This window comes from Vulpes vulpes, chromosome 9 (genome assembly GCF_048418805.1).
Source record: "Vulpes vulpes isolate BD-2025 chromosome 9, VulVul3, whole genome shotgun sequence".
Lineage (NCBI taxonomy): Eukaryota > Metazoa > Chordata > Mammalia > Carnivora > Canidae > Vulpes > Vulpes vulpes.
The window spans coordinates 56,572,304-56,593,160 of NC_132788.1; the positions used below are offsets into that span (position 1 = coordinate 56,572,304).

Genomic DNA, 20,857 nt, shown 5'->3' on the forward strand with positions numbered 1-20,857 from the left:
CCTGAAGCTTAAAAACATGTAAAAACAGCCTTTTTGTTAGCAAAGTTCTAAAAATGTGCATGAGAAAAATACAGATGGAATGGGGTGGTGGTGGCGGCATGCTACTTAGGTTTAGCTCTGGGGGACTGGGGGAGGCCTAGGATTTGAGGGAGGTCCACAGGGGCAGCCCACTGCCTTGTAAGAGTTTATTTGTGAAGCCAGGCAATGGGTATACTACTCTGCATTCTTTGCACCTGTTTCTTGAACGAGAGTCCCCTGAGGTCTGCTGGGCTCCGGCGACTGGGGGGAGGGTTCTGTGTCTTCCCGCGATGGCCCCCTGGCCAAAGCTTAAGGGTTCCCAGGGCCACCATCTACCCTGGCGGAATGCAGAAGTGCCCTATGAACATTCTTTCATTCTCACGTTGAAATAAGCAGCTCTGCTCCTCCCCCAGCCTCAGCCTCTGGCAGAGCTCCAGGATTATTTTACATTAATTTAAGATCCCTAATGAAGAATAATTAACAGCTTCAAGGGAGCCTGGCACACCCTGTGTTTAGAAGTGGTTAATTATGCATTGTCTGCAAAACATCCTTTTCATACTCTTAAGTTTTGGGTCGCTGTTTTAAACAACGGAATATGGCATCAGGAAAAAAGCCAAGTGGTTCTGTTTGCAAAGCCTTCCTGAGGGTGGATCTGTTTGGGCAAGGACAGCCACCATTCCCTATATCCCTACTAAGTGCGGCACGTTGAGTGCTCTCCTGGAGTTGCCCCTGTCAATCCCCACGGGAGCCAGGAGACATGGGCTAGCACCTGTCCCACATTGTACAGGGGCAGGCTTGGAGGGAAAGTGAGTTTCTGAGCACTCTGCCAGGATTAGGTCTGACCAGAAAGCCAGGTTCTTGTCTCCCTGACTGATGTGTCACTGTTATTTATGGTCACTCACTGGGGATGGAAAGAGGGCTGATCCAGCCCTGAGCATATCATTTGCTGGGATGCACAGTTGGATTCCTTAGCTGGCAGTGAGTGGCCTCCATGGCCAGACCAGCTGGTAAAATCCTGATGGGCCCACTGACAAGCCATGTGACTTTGGGCAAACTACTTCTCCTTCCTGTGCCTCAGTGTCTCCTCAGCAGGGGAAATGGGATAACCACACCCTTCATGTGTTTGGGTTGCTGCAGAATTGGGGCTTGGAGTGGGACCTCACGTGCAGCAGGTGCTCAGTGAGCCTCAGCATTATAGTCATCTAGTCTGCCTTCCTTTCTAGGCTTGTCCCTTTGCATGTACCCTACACTTCAGCCTCACCTCTGTCCATTTCTGAACCATGCCAGGCTTGGTCCTACTTTCTTATGTTTGTTTAAGCCGTGCTCTCCACCCTTCCCTGTCTGGAAAAATCCCACTCCTACAACCAGCTCAGATGCCACCTCCTGAAGGAAGACTTCTTTGATTTCTCCCAGACAGCCTCCCTCATGCTACTGGAAGCTTTGTGCCACCTCTATCTCTCATCTTTAATTTTCATGACTTGGAAGTGGGTCTCTTTCCCCTTGGAGGCTGGGAGCTCCTTAAGGACTATGCCCCAGTTGTCTCTGGGCTGCAGTATTGGCTTGGAAAAAAGAGCCCCACCTGTGAATATGAACTTCCCAAGGTGGGAAGGGGGGGTCGGGCCTAGGGGGCCTTCACCAGCTCCCCTGGAGGCTGAACCAGGTCGTGCTCCCCTGGGGGATAGGCAGCTCTCAGCTTGTCACCCCCTCCCTACATTTTCATGGGGTCCTCACTGTGTGCAGCACAAAGCCCAGCCCCCAGTCCCTGGCACCCCATCTTAGCTCCACGGTCTTTTGCTACCACCTGAAAACACTGCCCTTTTAAAGCTTCTGGGTTTTTTTTTTCCCCACATGCTTTTCCCTTTGCCTGGAACACCCGCCTTCTCCTTCTTAGCCCTGCCAACTTCTCCAGACACTATATTGCCCGTTCAGCTGTCACCTCCTCTGTGAAGGCCCCACACCATGTTCCTCCATAGATGCTCTGACCATGACTGCTACCTTTTCCACCTGAGCCCTTGTGGGGGCAGGGCTGTGCCTCAGGCATCCAACCGGCTCCAAGCCCCGGTGTGCCACCTGGCCTCAAGCTGTGGAGCACTCGAGAGGTTGTCTGAGAACGAGAGAGACCTGGGTCCAAATCCTGTGGCTCCACGGACCTGGCTGCCTGCCCTTCAGTCAGCTCACCTGCTTGGAGTGGGGCTTAGTGCCTTATTGCAGTAGGGGTGAGGATTAACGATCTTGTGAAGTGCCCCACCCTCTCTCATCACTACCAACCAGAATATGCCAGGTGCCCCAAGGCTCTAACAACAACCCCCCCAGGGTGAGGGTGAAGGCTCCGCCACCACCTGCACAGGGTGGAGATCCCACCTGGTGTAGCCTTGGGCTCAGAAGTGGCGGTGCTAATCAGATGCAGGACGGGCCTCTTTCCCTGGCACCCACCCAAGAGTAGGGACTTCCTTTCTGAGGCTGCCGTGAGACCCTCAGTGCCCGCCCCCTTCGGAGAAAGCCCCTGGAAGAGAAAAGAAAAGCTCCCATACTTTCCCAGAGCTGCTTGCATATTAATAGCGGTGGACTTCACAGAGTGTGAAATCGGGAAAAACGAATTCCCTCAGAATAGCTGGTATTCTAACTCCCTCCTCCCAGATCCTTCATTACGTGCCATTGAAGGCAACCATGGGGGTGGCCCACAAGGCCCTCTCTGCTGGCCCAGGCCCCCGTGGTTGTGGGCCAAGGTGTGTGTGCAGGCACAACACACGTGCAGAGGATATGGTCAGGTTTGTTAAACATTCGGGCTCGTGGAGTCTGCCGCCTGCACCGTTTCAGGAAGCAGTCCCCAAATGCCACTATTATCAGTTCCAGATACCAAAAGATGGGTAAGCTGGGGCTCAGAGAGGGAAAGCAACGTGTCCAAAGTCCCACAGCAAGGGAAGGGACGTGAACTCTGAACTCTGGTCTCCTGACCTCCAGACCGGGGATCTCCCATTCAGCTTCCCCCAGTAGCTATCAGATAATTCCTGCTTGGGATGCAGGCAGTCACACCTGTTAATCACATGAGTTGCCTATTAGGTCGGAGGGAATGTACTGTGGCAGGGCCAGGCTGCCCTCCTGTGGGGTCACCTCTGCCCAGGATCAAGTCCACTCCAGGGCCGATCCCAGCAGCAAGAAACAATGAAACACAGCATTGGGCCACAGAACACTCCAGGGTGACCACTTCTTTGCAGAAAGCCTACCAGTTTCAGGGCTGGAGGGAGAGGAGGGTACAATTAAGCTGAGTTGCAAAGTGACCCATAGCAAACGCCACTGCCATTCTCCGCCAATGGCGGGGACCCTGGGCTGACCTGAGGAGGCTCCGCAGTCGGAAAGCTGGGATGTGGGGGGGACTTCATCTCACAGCTCATTGCCCTAAGGTGGAGGTCCTCCCTGGAGGGTCCACATACCTTTTATAGACTCCATGCAGCGGCTGCAGACACAGGAACTGCCAGTAATCCAGGCAAAAGGCCTTGAACTTGAGCATTTTCACCTTTCCGTCTCCAGCCAGGCCCCTGTCGCTCCTTCACCGAGACTCAGACGGGGTTGGGGGGGAGTCGGGGGCCTGGCCACTCTGGTCCACCCTGGTCCCGCCGCGGCTCCCACTCACATGGCCTGGCCCTGCCCAGCCGGCTTCTAGAGCACACGCCTCCAATACAAAGAGCAGCGCGCACAAAAGCCTAGCAACTCGTTGGTGCGCTCACCCGGGCAGTCTCAGACTGCTGCTGTCTCTGATGGCTGGTTCTTCTTGGGGTTCCCTTGGGGGTCCCCAGGGCAAACCAAAGCAGCCCCGGCTGTGCCCAGTCGCAGGGGCCCCTGGCCCATCATCCTGGGGAGCCTAGATGCTGGGGATCCTGGTGGCGGCTCTGTGAGTCCCTTCTTCCGACCAGGCCCCTGGACACTCGGTGGCCTCACCCGCACCTGGCCGGGCAGTTGCCTGCTGCCTGCCGCCTGGCTGGCCCAGGGTGGCTCGGGCCCCAAAGACCCCGATGCGAGGCAAGGAGGGGGAGAAATGACAGGCAAACGCTGACCTGGAGACCCGATCAATTACGTTTGGCAGAATCCCGGTCCGGCCCGTGTGAGCGAGAACTCCCCACATAGCCACATGGTGTGGGTGGGAGCCGCTTGGCTCAGAAAGGCAGGCGGAGAAAGACTGACACGGCCCCAGCGGTTGCCCGGGCAACGGGGACACATTGATAAAATCTAAAATGGAACCTCGATGACAGCTGCTCATTGGCTGCCAGGAGGGGACTCCTGTCGCTATTGCTAGCGAGGGAGGGGGGAGGAGGGCGGCTGGGCCAGGGGCCGAGGCCAGCCAGGGGCTGCTGAGCAGGAACAAGCAGGGCCACGGGCAGAGTGGGTGGCTCTGTGGCCCCGGGACCCAGCGGTCACAGGAGCAGAACCACCGGGCCTGGCCTCTCTCCCCATCCCTGCCAGTGGGTCCTGCTTCTGCTCTGACTACTCTAGGGATCATTCCCTGCGCCTGCCACAGGGACCTTAACATGTCACTCCTGCCCCCACCCTCATGTGGCCCCACGCTGCTCTCAGAATAAAGGCCAAACTCCTGACTGAGAGACTGGCTCCTGCTGACTGGCTGACCTCTCTGAGGCCCGCAGACACCTGGGCCCCCTTCACGTCCCCTAATCCATCACACCCTTCAGGTCTTCACATGCAGTGCTCTCTGCCCCCTCCTCTGGGGCAGTGACTCCTCATCCACCAGATATCACCTCAAACACCTCCTCTGAGCCTCCTTCACTCCGCACCCTGTCTGATTTGCTCCCTGGACGTGCCATCCTCTGAAATGATCCCGTTTATTTGTTTACTGCCGCTCCGTTTACGAGCATCTCCTGGGCATCTCCCAGACAGGGCCCCTGGTCTCTCTCACCCATCCCCCGGCTCAGCCCCATGCCGGGCCCACCGTGGGCACCCAGTCATCATTAGTGGAAGGAACGAAGGATCTTGGGTAGCAGAATAGAAGGGTCTTAGGCCATGAAACACCCTCCTACGCACAGCATGCCCACCCCTCTGCTACTTCAGGTCTCTGAACATCAATTACAGGGTGGTGGTCCTGTAATTGGGAACGTACAGGGTGGTGGGCATTCTTATGACCCTCCCCAGCTCGAAGATGAGGGAGCAGAGGCTCAGAAAATACTCTGTGCCCATGTATGAAGGGTGACATCCAAGTGACACCAGCCTCAGATGGGAGCTGGTGCTGGGCAAGGCTCCCAGGCTCCTGAAGGCTAGGTGAGGAACCAGGGGCCCAATCCCAGCCCCGTGCTCTGACAAAGCCAAGAAACAAAGTCACCTGCCCCAGGAGGGAATTTTCTGTAACTGGCAAACATAATGCTTCTAGAGCAGTGGTTCAATCAGGGGCTCTTTTGCTGCCGCCCTGTTCCTCACCAGGGAACATGCTGCAATGTCTGGAGGAGTCTGGGGTTGCCACACTGGGGAGGGGTGTGCTACTGGCATCTAGTGGTGTTTAGATGCTGCTAAACATCCTATAATGCGCAGCAGGATGGCGCCCACAATAAAGAATGATCCCTCCCCAAACGTTAGGAATGGTGGAGCAGAGAAACCCTGCCCCGGAGAGTACCACCCCCCCCCCCCCCCCCCGTCGGAAATATCCCATCATGGACAGTTCTAACTGCAAGGGCATCCGAAACGGCTCAGTCCAAGGCTTTTCTTGTACAAACAGGGAGTGTGAGGCCCAGCGAGGGGAAAGGGCACACCCAGCATCATTAGTATGGACCCAGGAAGCCCTACACGGTCCGGCACCGGGGAGAGACAAGCCGCTGGGTAAGTGAAAATGTGAAATGAGAACAGGCTGATAACTGCGGGGCAGATGGGGAAGGAGGGTGACAGCGGCCATCTGCCAAGGGTGAGGAGCCTGTCAGCCAAGGTAGCACAGGCCCCACAGAGCCACGCCCCCTCCCCTCCCCCCTCCCCCTCCCCAGGACATCAGCTTCCCTCTCACGCCTGCCTGTGGCAGAGGAAGCCGGCTGTGCCTTTGAAAGGAGGCAATTGCTGGCTGGGACCTTTGTTTCTGAATTCCCAAGCTGTGAATGGGGCCTCCAGAACCTCCGTGGGATGGGGCCGGGAAGAATGGCGCCTCCTCCACTGGGGCCCGAGAGCCAGGTTTCCCTGAGGCTCCCACCACACCGCCTGCGCCGCACAAAGAGGGCTCGGAGGCCAGGTGCTGGTGAGGCAGGGTCAGGGGGGCCCTTGGTCCCGGGCTGGGTCTGGCACCGATGTTCCTCTGGCCTCTGCATCTCAGTTTTCCTCCTCTGTGAAATGAGAACATTGAGCCTGGCTCTGCCTGTGTCCCAAGGCTGCTGTGAGAAGCAGCAGTCAGGATCACAGGGATGGGGCAGACCCAGGTCAGCACCTGCCTCTTTTCTGGTCCTCAAATGGACCAAGTACATTCCACCTCAGGACCTTTGCACTGGCCATCCCCAGCACCTGGACGCTCTTTCTCCTGGCTCACCTTCACTTTCCTTCTGGTCTCTGGCTAAACCACCTCACAGAGGCCTTCCCTGACCACCCTTCTCTCCCTCTCTATCCCCTTTACTCTGATTTATTTTTCTTCATAGCATTTACCACCACCTGACACAGTACATTAACACCTGTTTCCTCTGTTTGTTGCCTGTCCCCCACCTGACACAGCAGCTCAACAAAAACAGCAGCCCCGTTTGCTGTGATATCATAGGCACCTGACACCCATAGGTACTCAGGAAGCAGGGCTGGGTGGGGGAGGGGGAAAGGGCACAGCTGAGGGGTCCTGCTGTCTGCTCTGACCCCTGGCTTCATCCTCTAGGGCTGTGAAGGCACTGGGGCCTGGATTCGAGGTCAAGTGTGACCAGCCTTAAGGGGTGGTCGTTGCTCTAGCCATTCCCTGACCATGACCACTGCCTGGTCTGGTGAGAGCTGGGTCCGAGTCAAAGCTGAGGGGGCAGGGGACATGTGACAGCCCCTCCCCAACCCCTAGATACTCCGGGACAAAAGCTCCATCACCCTCCCTTCGTTCTAGAGCCTTCCCCGCCTGGCCCTGAGCAGAGTGCTGACTAGGGGCTGGCAGTGGATAAAGCGGGTGGAGCCATGCTGCTGTCGGAGATGTGGGTGGCTTTCAGAGAAGCTAGGGGCTCGGCTGTGTTACAGGAGTCTCATGAACCTCTCACCCCAGGCTCAGCCTGTACTGCTGAGACACTGCACAGATGCCCACACACCTGCCCAGCACCCCAGGCCAGCCAGGCAGGGAGGTCCGGCTGTGAGCATGTGTGAACAGCGTAGCCGTGCATGTGTGTGAGCCCGTGCAGAGGAGGGATGGAGCTCGGGTCTGACTGCATGCAGAATGGAGTTCTGGGTGCAGCATGTGTGTGATTGTGCCAGCGCTGCACCAGGAGCTGTGGGTATGATGAGGTGCGTCCACAGGGGTGAGGAGCGTACTGTGACATTGGGTAGTGTTCCCAGCAGGATCTGGGTTCCAATCCCAGCTCTGCTCACCAGCTGAGAATCCTAAACAAGTGACTTCTGTCACTGGGCTAATATTAGTTTAGTGCGGTTGTGAGGAAGTGGGATACTTCGGCTTTCGTCACACATGCACACTCCTGCCAGTGTCACGTGTGGCTGTGGCCATGGAGTGTCCCCATACAGCATTATCTGAGTGTGTGAGCAGCTCTCCAGCCTCCAGCAGGGCTGCCAGCACCACGATGGCTCAAGGGAGCAGTCCCCATAAGGCCACCCCTCTGCCCTCCTCAGAGCCTCAGGCAGCCCTAGGGTTTCAGAGCTGGTAGGCAACGACCACCCCACCACAGCGGAGCATCTACAGCTCTTGCCCTCAGCACAGGGGCCCAGGCCCCCGCAGAGTCTCCAGGGCTGGGGCCCACAGCCCCGTGGGCCTCCTTTCAGGCTCCCCAGCAGGACTCGGCATGGCCCGACCGTCTGCCTCACCTCTCTTGGCTCTCGTGCCAGGCCGCATCCACCCTTGCGCATCCTCACCAAGTATGGCCTTCCCTGGCAGCAGCCCATCTCCCACTCCTCACAAGGGACCAGCCAATTTCTAGTCAACGAGGCCCAGTCCCCTCTTCCCTGACTCACGCTGCTACACCGGACACAGCACCCCATGCCAACAGCACTCCAGGACCAGTGGCCTGTGTCTTGTCTTTTGTGCCCCTGGCCTGTGAGCAGTGATCAGCTGGCTTCCCATCCAGGGGACCTTCTTCCGTGCCTCGGTCTCCAGTCCTTTCTTGTAAAGTTAGAGAATGCCTTTTTTTCTGAAGACACGTTATAGAAACGTCAAGATACAGAACACACATGAAGGCAGAGACCCTCAGACACCTCCCACCCTCGCCCCCCGGGTTCCCATCAACTACAATCAGAAAACCAGCAGAAAGTATCAGCCTTGCCCTTGGGCTGCTGCCTCGTTGTCATGGGAACTGGGGGCCGCAGGCTGGCCCTCTGAGGGACCACCAGCCTTGGCTCTCAGAGGAACCATTAGCTGAGCCCTAGTCCTCGGGGGACCATTCCTCCCTGGACTGGTTCTCAGGGGATGTGTCAGGGGTACCTCTGGCACCTGGGGGTAGTTTTCGGGTTAAACGGGGAAACTAGCTTCCCCGTGATGCCCCTTGGGCAGATCCTTGGTGCCGATGGGGAGTGAGGGGCCCAGAGTGGAGAGAGCAACAGTACCTGTAGTGGTCAGTGGACAGGCTGCTTCCACTCTCCAGGGAGCTCCTGAGGTGGCAAAAGTGAGACAGGGTTACTGACGATCCACACGCAATGAAGGCTCCCAGGGGCCATGCGAGCTCAGACCACACTGGGTGGTCCCAGGACAGGTCCTGGAGTAGGCGAGCAGCCCTGGGAAAAGTGTTCGGCCCCCACATGCAAGAAACCATGTGCTTCTTTCCCTCTGACAGGTCAGATGAGAAGCTGCCCCGTCTCTACTCCATATGCCAGCTTGGAGAGCTCAGTTACAGCATCAAGTTCGGCTGCTCCCTATTCACTGGGGAAACCAAGGCCCCAGGTCCCACAGGGAGGCTCCCAGCCTGAGGCTCTTTATAGTCAGAGACCCAGATGGGGCTGGGCCTGCCAGCTTGCAGCTCTGCCCACTGGCCCTCCTGCCACTGACAGACCCTTCCCATGCACAAACTGGCCCCTACCTCCTCACTCTCCTCTCATCCCACCCCCACCTCCAACCATCCTGCTACCTCGCTGTTCCTGCAACACGCCCATCACACTCCTGCCCCAGGGCCTTTGCACTTGTTCCCTTTACCTAGGATGCTCGCCCCCCATCACCACATTTGACACCCACTTTCCAGCTCGGAGGGCCTTGTGTGTCCTGGTCATGTTGGCCCCACGGAGGAGACTAGTCGACCCCATCACCTGCTATAAACGGTGGGTCAGAGGTGGTGAGTGCAGGTGAGTGAGGTCAGAGGAGGGGAGGGAGCCCTGCCTGAGGTCCCTCAGTGGCCTGAGAGGCAGCCTCTTACCCTCCTTGTGGCTGAGGATACTGAGGCTCAGAGCGATGAAGCACCACGGGCAGCATCTACCTCTGAGAGGCTGGGCTGGGACTGGGACTCAGGTGTGTCTGGCCTGGGACCACCATGCTCCATCATAGGCACCTGATGCCTCGGAGTCCTTGTAGACCCCAGGCCAGCCTCATGAACTCCAGAGCCCCTGCCCGAGACTTGATGCCCAGCTCTGGACTGGGACCCAGAACTAGCCCAACCTGGGATCAGACCCGTCTCCACCCTCACTCACCATGGGTTTGGTACAAGTCCTTTCACCCTTCTGTGCCTCACTTTCCACATTTGTAAAAAGGGAATAAGTAAATAGCTCAAGAGGGGAAATAATGGATTTGAAATGACTGCAGAGAAACATGAACCTCTGTTTGTTCTACATGCTGGCATGGCCAGGGTCCCAGGCCTTTGGGGTCTTGGGGTGTGCCTTTCACGACTCCGTGGCCTGGCTTCCCCAGTGCCTCCTGTCCCTGCCCTCCTGGGGAGCAGCTGCTATGACACTGGACACAAACCTGGAGGCAGTGTCCCTGGACCACACCTCTCCTCCCACATCCTTCTGTCTTTCCTCATAGGATGCCACCTCTCCCCACGGAGGCTTCTCTGCACACCTCCCCCCCACCGATGCCTCAGAAGGCTGGGGCCCCTCCTTCCCATGGGCCTGTGCTTGGCATTTGGGCTTTGGCATTCTAAGCCAACGCTCTGCACTTGCCATGGGTCATCTGAGCTTCAGCCTCAGTTTACCTACTTGCCCTTGGCACATCCCTTTCCACATCCCCTTCCATCATCCCCACACTGACCTGCAATTCTGGCCCAGCGAAAGCATTGCTGGTTGGCTGGGTCCTTTACTCAGCAGATTGGATTCCCCAGAACCGAGCCCTGCCCCTGCCCCAGGCCCCCCCTTCTCCTCTAACCCCAGCTGCAGAGGCTACAGACAAGCTTCCTTCTCCCCTGGAGCCAGAGCCCACCCCAGGGCCATGCACCGTGGGCTCAGCAGCCTTTGTCAACGAGGCCTCACCAAAGCTCAACAAGAAAAGAGGACATAAGGGTGGTATCAGGATTCCCTCCAGTCACCATCCCAGACTGTTCACTGTCCTGTGCCTGCTCTGGTGGGCGATGGCTTTCCCCGGGTGGACAGAGGGCGGGGGTGGCAAGGCAGGCCTTACCTCCCCACCATGGCAGGACCCATTCTGGGAGTGGTGAGGAGCTCCTGCCTTCAGGAAGCCCCTAGTCCAGACAAGGGGAGCCAGCACTGAGCTCCTCTCACCCCAACAACTGGTCCCTCAGATGCAGATGTGTATGTGAGCACATATCAGTATGATGTGACAGGGACTCAGCAAAGTGATGCCAAGGTTCTCAGAGCCCACTCTTCCCAGGCTCAGAGCTGCCTGACACAAGCAAAGGGATTCAGCTCCTTCGCTCTGGTCCTGCTCTGACTACATCATGAGAACATCTGATGAATGGCAACATCTGGCCAGCCGCAGAGAGCCCACCTAGGGCTAGGTGCTTTTCCCATGTACTTCCTCATCTAGCCCTCGTAAAACCCTCATGAGGCACAAGGAAACCCTCAGGGCCCCCTGCACCTGGAACACCCGTTCCCTGCCTCTTTATCCTGCAGCAAACTCCTATTCACCCTACAAAACCTGCTCTAATATCAACCCCTTAGTAGGACCTTCTTTGCTGGCCCTGATGTCCCAAGCGGATTGCTTTCTTCCTTCCTTCCTTGTTCTCTCTCCCACTTCCCTAATAACAGCAAGTCTATCTGGAGCAGCTCCTATGTGCTGGGAAGCTCTGCTGTTGACACTTCCCAGGTATCGGCTCACGTAGTCCTCACTGGAGCCCAGGTGCCACCATCCTGTGACACACAGGTCCAAGATGTCACAGGGGCCACAATATTTTCCAGCCAGATAGTATTGTCACTGAAGATGCGGACTGCAGGTTGAACACGACCTGCCCCCACAGAGCTGAGGGGCCTTCACAGTCACACAGGGCTGACCTGGCATGCTGTGGTCCAGCCAGTCTGCCTGGGTTCTCCACTCCTCCCCACCCACGTCTCTGCCCGTCCCCAGGATCCGCTTGGCAGTCCTCCTCCTGGCATCTCACTGACCCTCCAATGGCCCAGCTAGGACTGGTTCTAAGGGGAGACCCCCCCCCGCCATGTGTCCTGCTGGGTCCATGCATCTTCGGAGCCACAGACTGAGGCCCGTTCTGCTCACCACTGGCCACTGCTCCACCCGGCTGCCAACAGGAGAGGCTCAGGCCAGACCAGGTGAGGCCCAGCGTGAGGGTGCTTGGAGAACACAAGGGGCCGCCTGGCTGAGCATGCCCGCATTCAGAACTGACCGCCTGAGCTCCCACCACCTTGGGGGTAACAGAAACCCTAAGCCTTGGCCTCCTCTTCTGGAGCAACAGGTGGCAGTAACAGCTCCACCTCACATGGATAATGAGAGGACAGTGAGAAAACCAACAGCACTTTGTCAACCAGAAGGTGCCGGTGGCTGCATATACGAGATACTCACACAGTTATTATCATACATGTAATAGTGTATATTGAGCTGTTAGGCCTTATACATTAAACCATGAGTTCTAGAGCCAAGGGGGCCAGGGGTAAAATACTAGCTTTGCCATATGCTAGCTGTGGGACCTAGGGCAAGTTAATGTGCCTCGATTGAAGTGCCCTCAACTATAGTGTTTTGGGAAGAGTCAATTGGTTTACACATTGAAAGCACTTAGAACTCCAGGCCGGGAGTTCGCATTCCATAAATGCCAATTAACACTGGTATAGACAGGATTCAAAAGATCTGTACGTTATTTAATATACCTTATAAGTATATAACACGCGTGATCTAGGCTATATTAATGTATAATACCAACAGTCAGTAAGTAAAACATTAATGTGTCACATTAACACTAATTCTATATTAATAGACATTTGTTTTATTCACCTGTATAAAAGCCTCGTTTTATAGGTGGGGAATCTGAGAGGCAGCTTGTTCAGTGCCACTAGTCTTACTCCACGACTGGGCTGCTTTATGTCCCCCTGTCCTGGGGTCATGGGCCAGGCTTATGGACACAGGGCTCTCAGTGAGCAGGCAGGGCTCCAGTTTGGGCACAGGGGATAAATACCCCGTCCTGGCCACCCGGCACCAGGTGGCTACCATGGGACAGTCCTTTCTCTGAACAGCCCTGCTCCTAGTCCTACTTTACTGGGCTCCTGGGGAGGCCACTTCCTTTTCTTTCAGAACAAACTGGCCGCCCTAGTCCTGTCTAGCATAGCTTCTAAATGGCACCCAAGCATTTATACAAAGTCCCGAAACAGGAAAAGCTGCTCTGTGCTGGAACAAGTCAGGAGAGGGGCCCCCCACAACCAGCAGGACCACAAGAGGACTCCCGGGGGGCTGGGTCATATGGGCTTTTGGGGCCTTGGTGCTGATACACACAAATGTGTTGTTTGTGACAATTTACATTAAAAAATCTGTATGGTTCAGCACTAGCCTGAAGCAGCAGGAAAAACCCAGAGCTTGGGCTGGTTGTAGCTAGGGGCCATGCCCTGCCCACACCCTACAGTAGTTGTGTGGCCTCGGGAAAACCCATTCCCCTCGGCTGGATGAGGAAGCGGCCAGTGTTTCTATTCCTGGCTCTACACCAGGCACGGCGCTTTTAAGAAGACTGACGTACTGATGCCGGGTCTCGGACCGGACCAGTTAAGGCCTCTAACCTCCAGGGCCTCGTGCCTGCACCACGGGTGTTTTGTTTGGTTACATTCTTTACTTTGAAATAACCAGAGAGTCACAGGAAGCTGTAAAATGCAATGTACTGGGAGGTCCCACGAACTCCCTACCCTAGCCTCCTCCGGTGAGAACATCTTACACGACATCAGGACGCCATCCAGCCTGACATGGGCAGTACCACCCACCACGGTTATTGTGACTTCACCAGTGAGACAAGCACACGCATCCGTGTGTGTGTACACATGTGCACACATGCATGTCTCCATGTCATTTTAACACACACGTAGCTTGCTGTAACTCCCACCATGCTCAACGACACAACCATGCCATCACCAGGTCCTGTGCTGCCCCCACAGCCAGGCCTGCCTCTCCTCCCCAGACCCCTGCTGCAACCACCGTCCATTCCCCGTCTCCAGAATTTTGCCATTTCAAGAACGTTATACACACGGAATCATACAATGTGTAACTTTTGAAGACTGGCTATTCTCACTCAGTGTGATTCCCTGGAGGTTCACCCCAGTTGCTGAGTGTCTCTTTACTTCCTTTGGATGGCTGCAGTGTGATACGTACTCCATGGAATGGACGCAACCCGGTTCGTCCACTCACGCACTGAAGGGCATCTGGGTCGTGTCCAGTCTGGGGGCCCTTATGAATAGAACCACTACAATACAGGATTTTGTGTGAACCTAAGTCTTCAGTTCTCTATAATAAACACTCAAGAATGCAACAGCTGGGGTGCACGGTGAGCATATACTTACTTTGAAAGGAAACCACCAAACAGTCTTCCAGAGTGGCCAGACTGCCTTAGGTTCCCAGCAGCGATGTAGGAGTGATCCAGTTTCTTTGCACCCTTGCCAGCGTTTCGTGCTGCTGCCACGAGTTTTTATTTTAGCCACTGTCCTAGCTATGCAGTGAGTTCTCATGGTTTGAGTTTGCATTTCATGGACAGCTCATGACGTTGACCATTGTTTTATGCATTTGTCTGCCATCTGCGTATCCTCTCTGTTAATATGTCTGTTCACGAGCACCTTCATTTTTTAAAAGCTCTCCAGATAGGTTTAATATACAACCAGATAGGACCTTCTAAACAGGGAGAATTTAAAAAGAACCTGGTCGCTGCTGTAAGAATCCTGGGCAGCCTATGCTTTCTGGAAGGGATACTTGGAGGCTTTATGGCGGGGTCCAGGCTGCCGCAGGTGGCTCTGAGCTACTGTGTCTCAGGCCCAAGGGAAGACCTTATCTGTTCCTGAGAAGGAACAGGGAGAAAACAGAGTAGAGAGACAGAGGACATGTGCGGGGACCCCTGTCTGGGAGCCCCTCACCCCAGGGAGTCTGCTCAAAGCCCACAGGAGCTTCTACCAGTGGGCTTGTCTGCAGAAAGCAGCAGGTGGCTAAGCCCACGTGTGGGTGAGGGCATGACCCAGGAGCAAACTTGAGGCCAGGCAGCTTCGGACTGTCACAGGCCCCGGAAGGGACATATTTGTGGAATTTACATCAATCTCCATAGGGGTAGGGGAGGCTGCACCCCTCCCTTTTATACTGTCCCTCCCTCTCGGTCATTAAATAAGCAATATATGGTCATTGCCTCAACCGTAGGAATAACAGCAGAGTACAACAAGGAAATAAAATGCCAACTCTCTAGTATTTGAGAATAGTTTCTGGCTGGGCCCTTCTCTAAATGTGTGCCCGTGACTGGGCGTTTATATGTTTTCTGGTTACACAAAAACACGGTCTGTTCTATAAAATGCTCCCACCCCAATCCCCCGCCACCTCACTCTGCACTTCTCTTGAGTGTGTTTTTAGGTCTCAAATATTCCTTCACATCACCCTTTGGAAAGTTGCCTGGAACCCTGTGGGTTCCTCACCGCCCCAGATGGGTGCTGGGTCCACCTCTCCTCTCCTGGTAAACAAGGCTGCGGGATAGTCCCATCAATACTGTCTCTGTGCACGGGCTGGGGTGTTCCTCTAGGACCCATTCCTGGGATTTCTGGCTCACAGGGAGGGAATGTTTTTCTGTGTCTGGGTACACACGGATGCTGACCCAAGAGGCTGGATCAACACACTCCTAGCAGCAGTGACGGCGAGAGTTTGGCCATTCTCGGGGCTGCGGAAGTCTCTCTGGGGCAGAGCCTCCTCTCTCTGGGTGTGTGGAAGCAGAGACACAGAGAGGGTGCAAGGTAGGCCTGGGACTGGACCCCACGCGCCCCTCTTCCCTGTGCCAGGCTACCCTGTCGTCTCATCCCCTCATCCCTAAGGCTTTATGCCCTATGTCACACGGTGGTGGTCACAGACCCACTGGGGTTCCCAGTTCTGGTCTCATGAACTAAGTGACTCTGCCTCAGCTTCTGCTTCCTCATCCATGATACGGGGCTGATTTTCTGCCTCTGGGGCCGTAGTGAGGCTCCAGGAGCTGACAGACTGAAGGTGCCTTGTAAACCAGACAGATGTGAGGTGTTGCCCTGCTGGCTCACGCCCAGCCATCCTGCCCAGTCCCCCACACCCCTCCCCGGGCCTCCCTCTGAAAAGACCACAGAGGGTCCTGTCCATCCCCCCTTGGCCTTCCTGTCCTGGCGCTGGGCCCCAGACAGCCCTGCCCACCGGCCTGAGGCCCCACCACCCAGCGGCACAGTGAGACGATTCTCCTCAGGTTGGCCTGCATGCCCCTCTATCCTGCCAGGCAGCTTTGCCCAGAAACTCAGCCGGATTCTGGAAAAGTCCCTGCTGGCGGGGAGGGGACGGGCATGGGGCTATGTCTCTGTGCAACCTCACCTCACCACCCTCCCCCCCCCCGGACAGAGGTATGGAGAGAGAGATTGGGGCGACCAGGCAGGGAACCTGGTAAGACCTGGAGTGCATTTAGTCCCTCTCTGGGTCTCAGTGTCTCTATCTGCACCATGAGAGGGTTTGTCTTTGGGGGTGGGGTCTCAGGCCACATAGGGGCAGTGATTCATTCATCCAACCGGCTAACCACACAGCCCCCACTTTGGGCCAGGCTGACTCATGACAGCCTCACAGTCAGCCTGAAACCCGAGATGTTCATATTCCCATTTCAAAATGAGAAAACAGAGGCTTCCAGACGCGATCAGAGGCAGAGCACAGGGCAATACAGAGTAAGACAGACATATCACTGTCCGAGTGGAGGAGGGGGCAGATGAGAAGGGTGGTAAGCATGCACATAAAGTCACTTGGTCCAGTAAGGAAAGTAGAAGCAGGTGTATGAGACAAGGGAGGGGGTACCCTCGGACACCAGCCAAGAAAAGCCCCTAGGAAGCAGTGACCCCCGAGCCCAGGTCGAACGCTGGCTCAGGAGGACAGGGCTCCATGGAAGGAGAGGAGCCAGGGAAAGGCCTGCGGTGGGAGCCAGCCCAGCACGGTCAGGATGAGGATCCTTCTTGCGGAACAGGGGGCCAGGCCAGGCATCTGCTGCAGGAAGGAAGCCTGGCTAGGGGAGGGACGCCATCTGAGACCACCCCCCCCACCACCACTCCAGCGTCCCAGCTGCTTCTGCACCCAGAAGGGTCCCCCTAGGGATTCTCTTCATAAGGTAGACACATCAGCAGAAGGTGTCTACAGGTCCAGGCAGCTGGCTCGGGCACATCCAGTCTTTCCTAGCTGGGGGACTGGACTGAAGCCTCCAGGCCTTGGAACCTGGCCCAGACTGCCCCAGGGCCTGTGACCCTGACAGGCTGCTGTGTCCTGTCATTCCCAGGCCCCAGTTTGCTGATGGGCAGGGAGCGGAGAGGCTCCTCTGTCCAGCAAAGGGCAGGAGGGAAGTGGTGTACTGCAACCCTCCCAATGTGGACTCCTGGCCCTGCCAGAACCATCAGGCACCACCCCATCTCTAGCCAACGCACTGGGATCCCTTGGCCTTTTTGGAGGGTTCTTCCTGGGTTTTCAGCCTCACCCCTACCGGGTATCAGGATTCAGGTAGTGCTAACAAGGTCTCATTGAATCCTCAAGCCTGTGGGCAGCTGGAGTTTCTTAGCCCATTTTACAGATGAGGAAACTGAGGCTCAGAGGGCTGACAGCTGCCTGAGGCCTGAGGCCTCACCCGGACCCTGATCTGGGTCACTAAGGCTCTGGTCCCCAGCAGTGCCCTGGGCAGCTGACCCCCAGCCAGAGGAACTTTCTGGCCCCGCCCCACCTGAGGGTGGAAGATTTGCTGAGCCACATGTTCCCCGAGGGTGTCTTTCTCTTGCAGGGCTGGAGGTGGGCTGTGGAGGTTGGGGAGGAACCTTGGATATCCGGAAAATAAGCCAATTCACCCCAAATTCAACAACTTACACATTTAAAAAATTTAACTTTTACATAATCAATACATTCTCATGGTTCAAACATAAATAGAAAAGATATCAAGTTTAGGGATCCCTGGGTGGAGCAGCGGTTTGGCGCCTGCCTTTGGCCCAGGGTGCGATCCTGGAGACCCGGGATCGAGTCCCACATTGGGCTCCCGGTGCATGGAGCCTGCTTCTCCCTCTGCCTGTGTCTCTGCTTCTCTCTCTCTCTCTGTGTGACTATCATAAATTTAAAAAAAAAATTAAAAAAAAAAAGATATCAAGTTTAAAGTCTCCCCCCACCCACTGCACTGCTGCACATCCACCAAGGCTCTCCCGTGCCCCCCGGGGAGTCCCCATCGTCAGTCAGTTTCTCGGGCTTCCTCATGGAATGTCTTTATGTGAACATGCACAGACACGTGCGAGCAGAGCTGTAGGTATTCCATGTGTACTTGCGCCTTACACAGGGGTCTTATCCTGGATATACCGCCCCTGCTCCTCTCCTGATGGTACTTTCTGGAGCTGAGGAGTCCCTCCCCAAGCCACCTCAGTCTGCAGACTGAGCCAAGGGAAGGGGGCAGGTCTCCAGGTATAGGGGTGAAGGGTGAAACTCCGCCGTGGTAGGGGCATGCTGGGGGGTCCTCCCTGACCCATGCCCCTGGCCCTGGAGCAGTGGGGTGGGCACACCACATGCCTCCTGGATGCAGTGTGGGCCCCAAGCCAGGGATCTCAGTCGGCACTGTGTCCCTTTCCTTACCTGACATGGGGCCCACTGAACAGCACCCCGGCTCACAGACACACTCTCAGACCTACCCTCTTACCATCACACAATCATGTGCATGTGCACACACACATACACACACACACACACGACTGCATATGTGCAAGTATGAAGATCCTCCCAGCCAGCAGCTGGGAGTACCCTGGGCGGAGGGGGTCTCAGGGCACCAAGCACGGGGTCACATGGCGAGCAAGTCAGCTGGGATGTGACCCTGCTACTCACAGCTTTGTGTCCTGGAAACTCTGCCTCCAGGCTCCCTTCAACGAAAGCAGGGAACCAGGACAAAGGGTGATGAACAGCTCAGATTCTACCTGCAAGTTCTTTTCATGTAGCTTTGCCACTCCTTCCTGCAAATGGGGTGCGTTGATTCGTTTCAGTTATATGAAAGTTAAAAACAACAAAGAACACTTCCAGAACCTACCACAAGCCAGGCCCTGGGCTAGGTGTTTCATTGTAAACTCATGGGGAAACCGAGGCTCAGAGTTGCCAGTTAACAATGGAGCCACTGTGTGTCGAGTGCCTGAGTGCCCTCTGAGTGCCGGGCACTGGGCATGTGGCTTCTGTCCTTCCAAACACCCCGGGGGCAGGTACTATTATCACCCCCATCTTGCAGAACAGCCAGCTAGGTGCAGAGAGGGGAAGGGGCTGGTTCCAATCACGTGGGAAGAGTAGGCAGTGGGGTGCTGTTCTTGACTTCAGGGCCGACTAGACTGGAGAGTGGGTGGGGTAGAAGGGAGAGAAAGGGTCAGGTCTGCACAGCTGACAAGGGGCTCCAGCCCACAGCAGCGGGAGACAGACCCCAGCTCTGTATGGGGGACAGTTTCTCAAGGGCTGCAGAGGGCCCTGAAGCCTTAGGGAGCTGGGTCTGCAGGCAGAGCTCTTGGGCACTCCCAGCCCTTGGATCCAAGGGAGTGGTGGTCTCTGGATATAAGGGGAGCCCTAACCTCTACCCTTCATTCACCAGAGGGAGGACCTGGAGAGGAAAGGAGCTCAGCGGGAAGGCCACAGTGTGGTGGTGCCTATTTCCGCCTATTTCCTATTTCTGGGAGGCAGGAAGCCATCTCAGCATGCTCTGTTCCCCACATGTCTGGTCTTTGCTCGGGACCCAGAGCACTTTCTGGGCAGATGGCTGTAGCCGAGGCTGAAGGCCTTGGGTGTCCTTGGCCTACGGGGCGGGCTGGTGGCTGCAGGAGCGGCAGGTGGAGTCTGTCCTTGGCCAGCTGGGCAGGGCTGAGCCCTGGGGTGCAGAGCTGAGTGGGTGGATGGAGGGGCAGGTGAGAGTGGCAGTCTGTCCCAGCCCCTGACTACCCCCACCCCCATCCAGCCTACAGAAGAGCCAGCTGGGTGCTCCCCCAGCGCCTCCTGGCTGCCCCACAGGCATCTCTGTATCAGCAGCCCCTATACTGGAGGCCCATCTTGGTGACAGCACTGCCACCCACCCAGACCCCAAGCCTGACCCCTGCGGACAGTAGTCTGTGACATCTTTGATGCCTCTCTCTTCCTCCCTGCCCCCCAGCTTCAGGCTGACCCTCAGTGGGCCCTCTGCTCTGTCAACCCCTTGGCCTCCCCACTAGACCCCCTCCAGCCTTTCTCATCATGCCTGCCCCATCCAGCCCAGGCCTGGCATGGGGATGCCCTTTGGACAGTGCTTTCTGGATGAAAGAAAGAGAAACAGAAAACAAACTTCAGGCTGAGGGAGACAGTGTAGGATGTCCTTCCCGTACCTGACCAACACAGGGCTGCTCTGCACCAGGCTCTGGCCTGTCATGAAGGCCTGGCTCAAGGGCCACCTCCTTGGCACAGCACCCCGGGGTATCTGGCCCCTCAGTCTGTACAGAGATAGTGACAGAGCACAGAAAGGTGCGGGGTGTGGCTGGAGGGACGGAGCAGGGCCTGGACTGGAGGTCTTATGATATGCAGGCGATGTCAGTGAGACAGATGTGGTCCTAGGAGAGGGGGTGAGCAGTCCTGCTGTCCCCAAGCCGAGTCACACCCTGGCTTTCCACTGATGAGCTGAGTGACCCTGGGAAGAGCCCTGCCCTCTCGGGGCCCATGTCCCCATTTAGACCTGGGGCTGCCGGGCAGGGACACCTGAGGCCTGATGACAACAGGCTCAGGGCATGTCTGAGGAGTAAGGACAGGACGGAGGCAAGGGAAAGCTGCTGGAGGGGAGGGTGCCTTGCATGTCAGAGCAATAGCCGCTCTGCCCGTGGGGTTCTGGGGTTGGCAGATCCTCACCCCCAGGCTCCAAGAGGAAGCAGTAGCCCTGAGAACAGAAGGCAGGGCACCCAGAGAACCCAGGCTTGATCTAGGGAACACAGCAGCTGAGCCCAGGACCCAGACCTGGACCACCCCTCTAGCCCACCGGGACCTTGAGATGAGCTATGCGCCTCCTGGAGACTCAAGCTCCTCTTCCAAGGAAGGGCCTCCAAGCCCTGCTCTGCCTCCTGGGTGGTTCTGAGCCTCACAGGAACCTCCTAGTGAGTGCTCTATAAACTGGGAAGTGCTGTAGACAAACGTATG

The 20,857-nt window shown here is 56.5% G+C and overlaps 1 protein-coding gene across 8 annotated transcripts in view; it reads right to left on the reverse strand.

Annotated features, from left to right (window-relative positions):
• IQSEC1 (IQ motif and Sec7 domain ArfGEF 1) overlaps positions 1-20,857 on the reverse strand; it is a 376,147-nt gene that overhangs the window by 134,413 nt on the left and 220,877 nt on the right. For 4 of the 8 annotated variants that reach the window (XM_072720184.1, XM_072720192.1, XM_072720193.1 and 1 more), the window contains exon 3: positions 8,722-8,766. The exons of 3 other annotated variants lie outside the window; for them this stretch is intronic. In XM_072720184.1, the coding sequence (XP_072576285.1) occupies positions 8,722-8,766 (45 nt within the window). Of the gene's footprint in view, positions 1-3,449; positions 3,589-8,721; positions 8,767-20,857 lie in introns of those variants that run through there. One more of the 8 variants, XM_072720187.1, reaches the window with a different exon arrangement.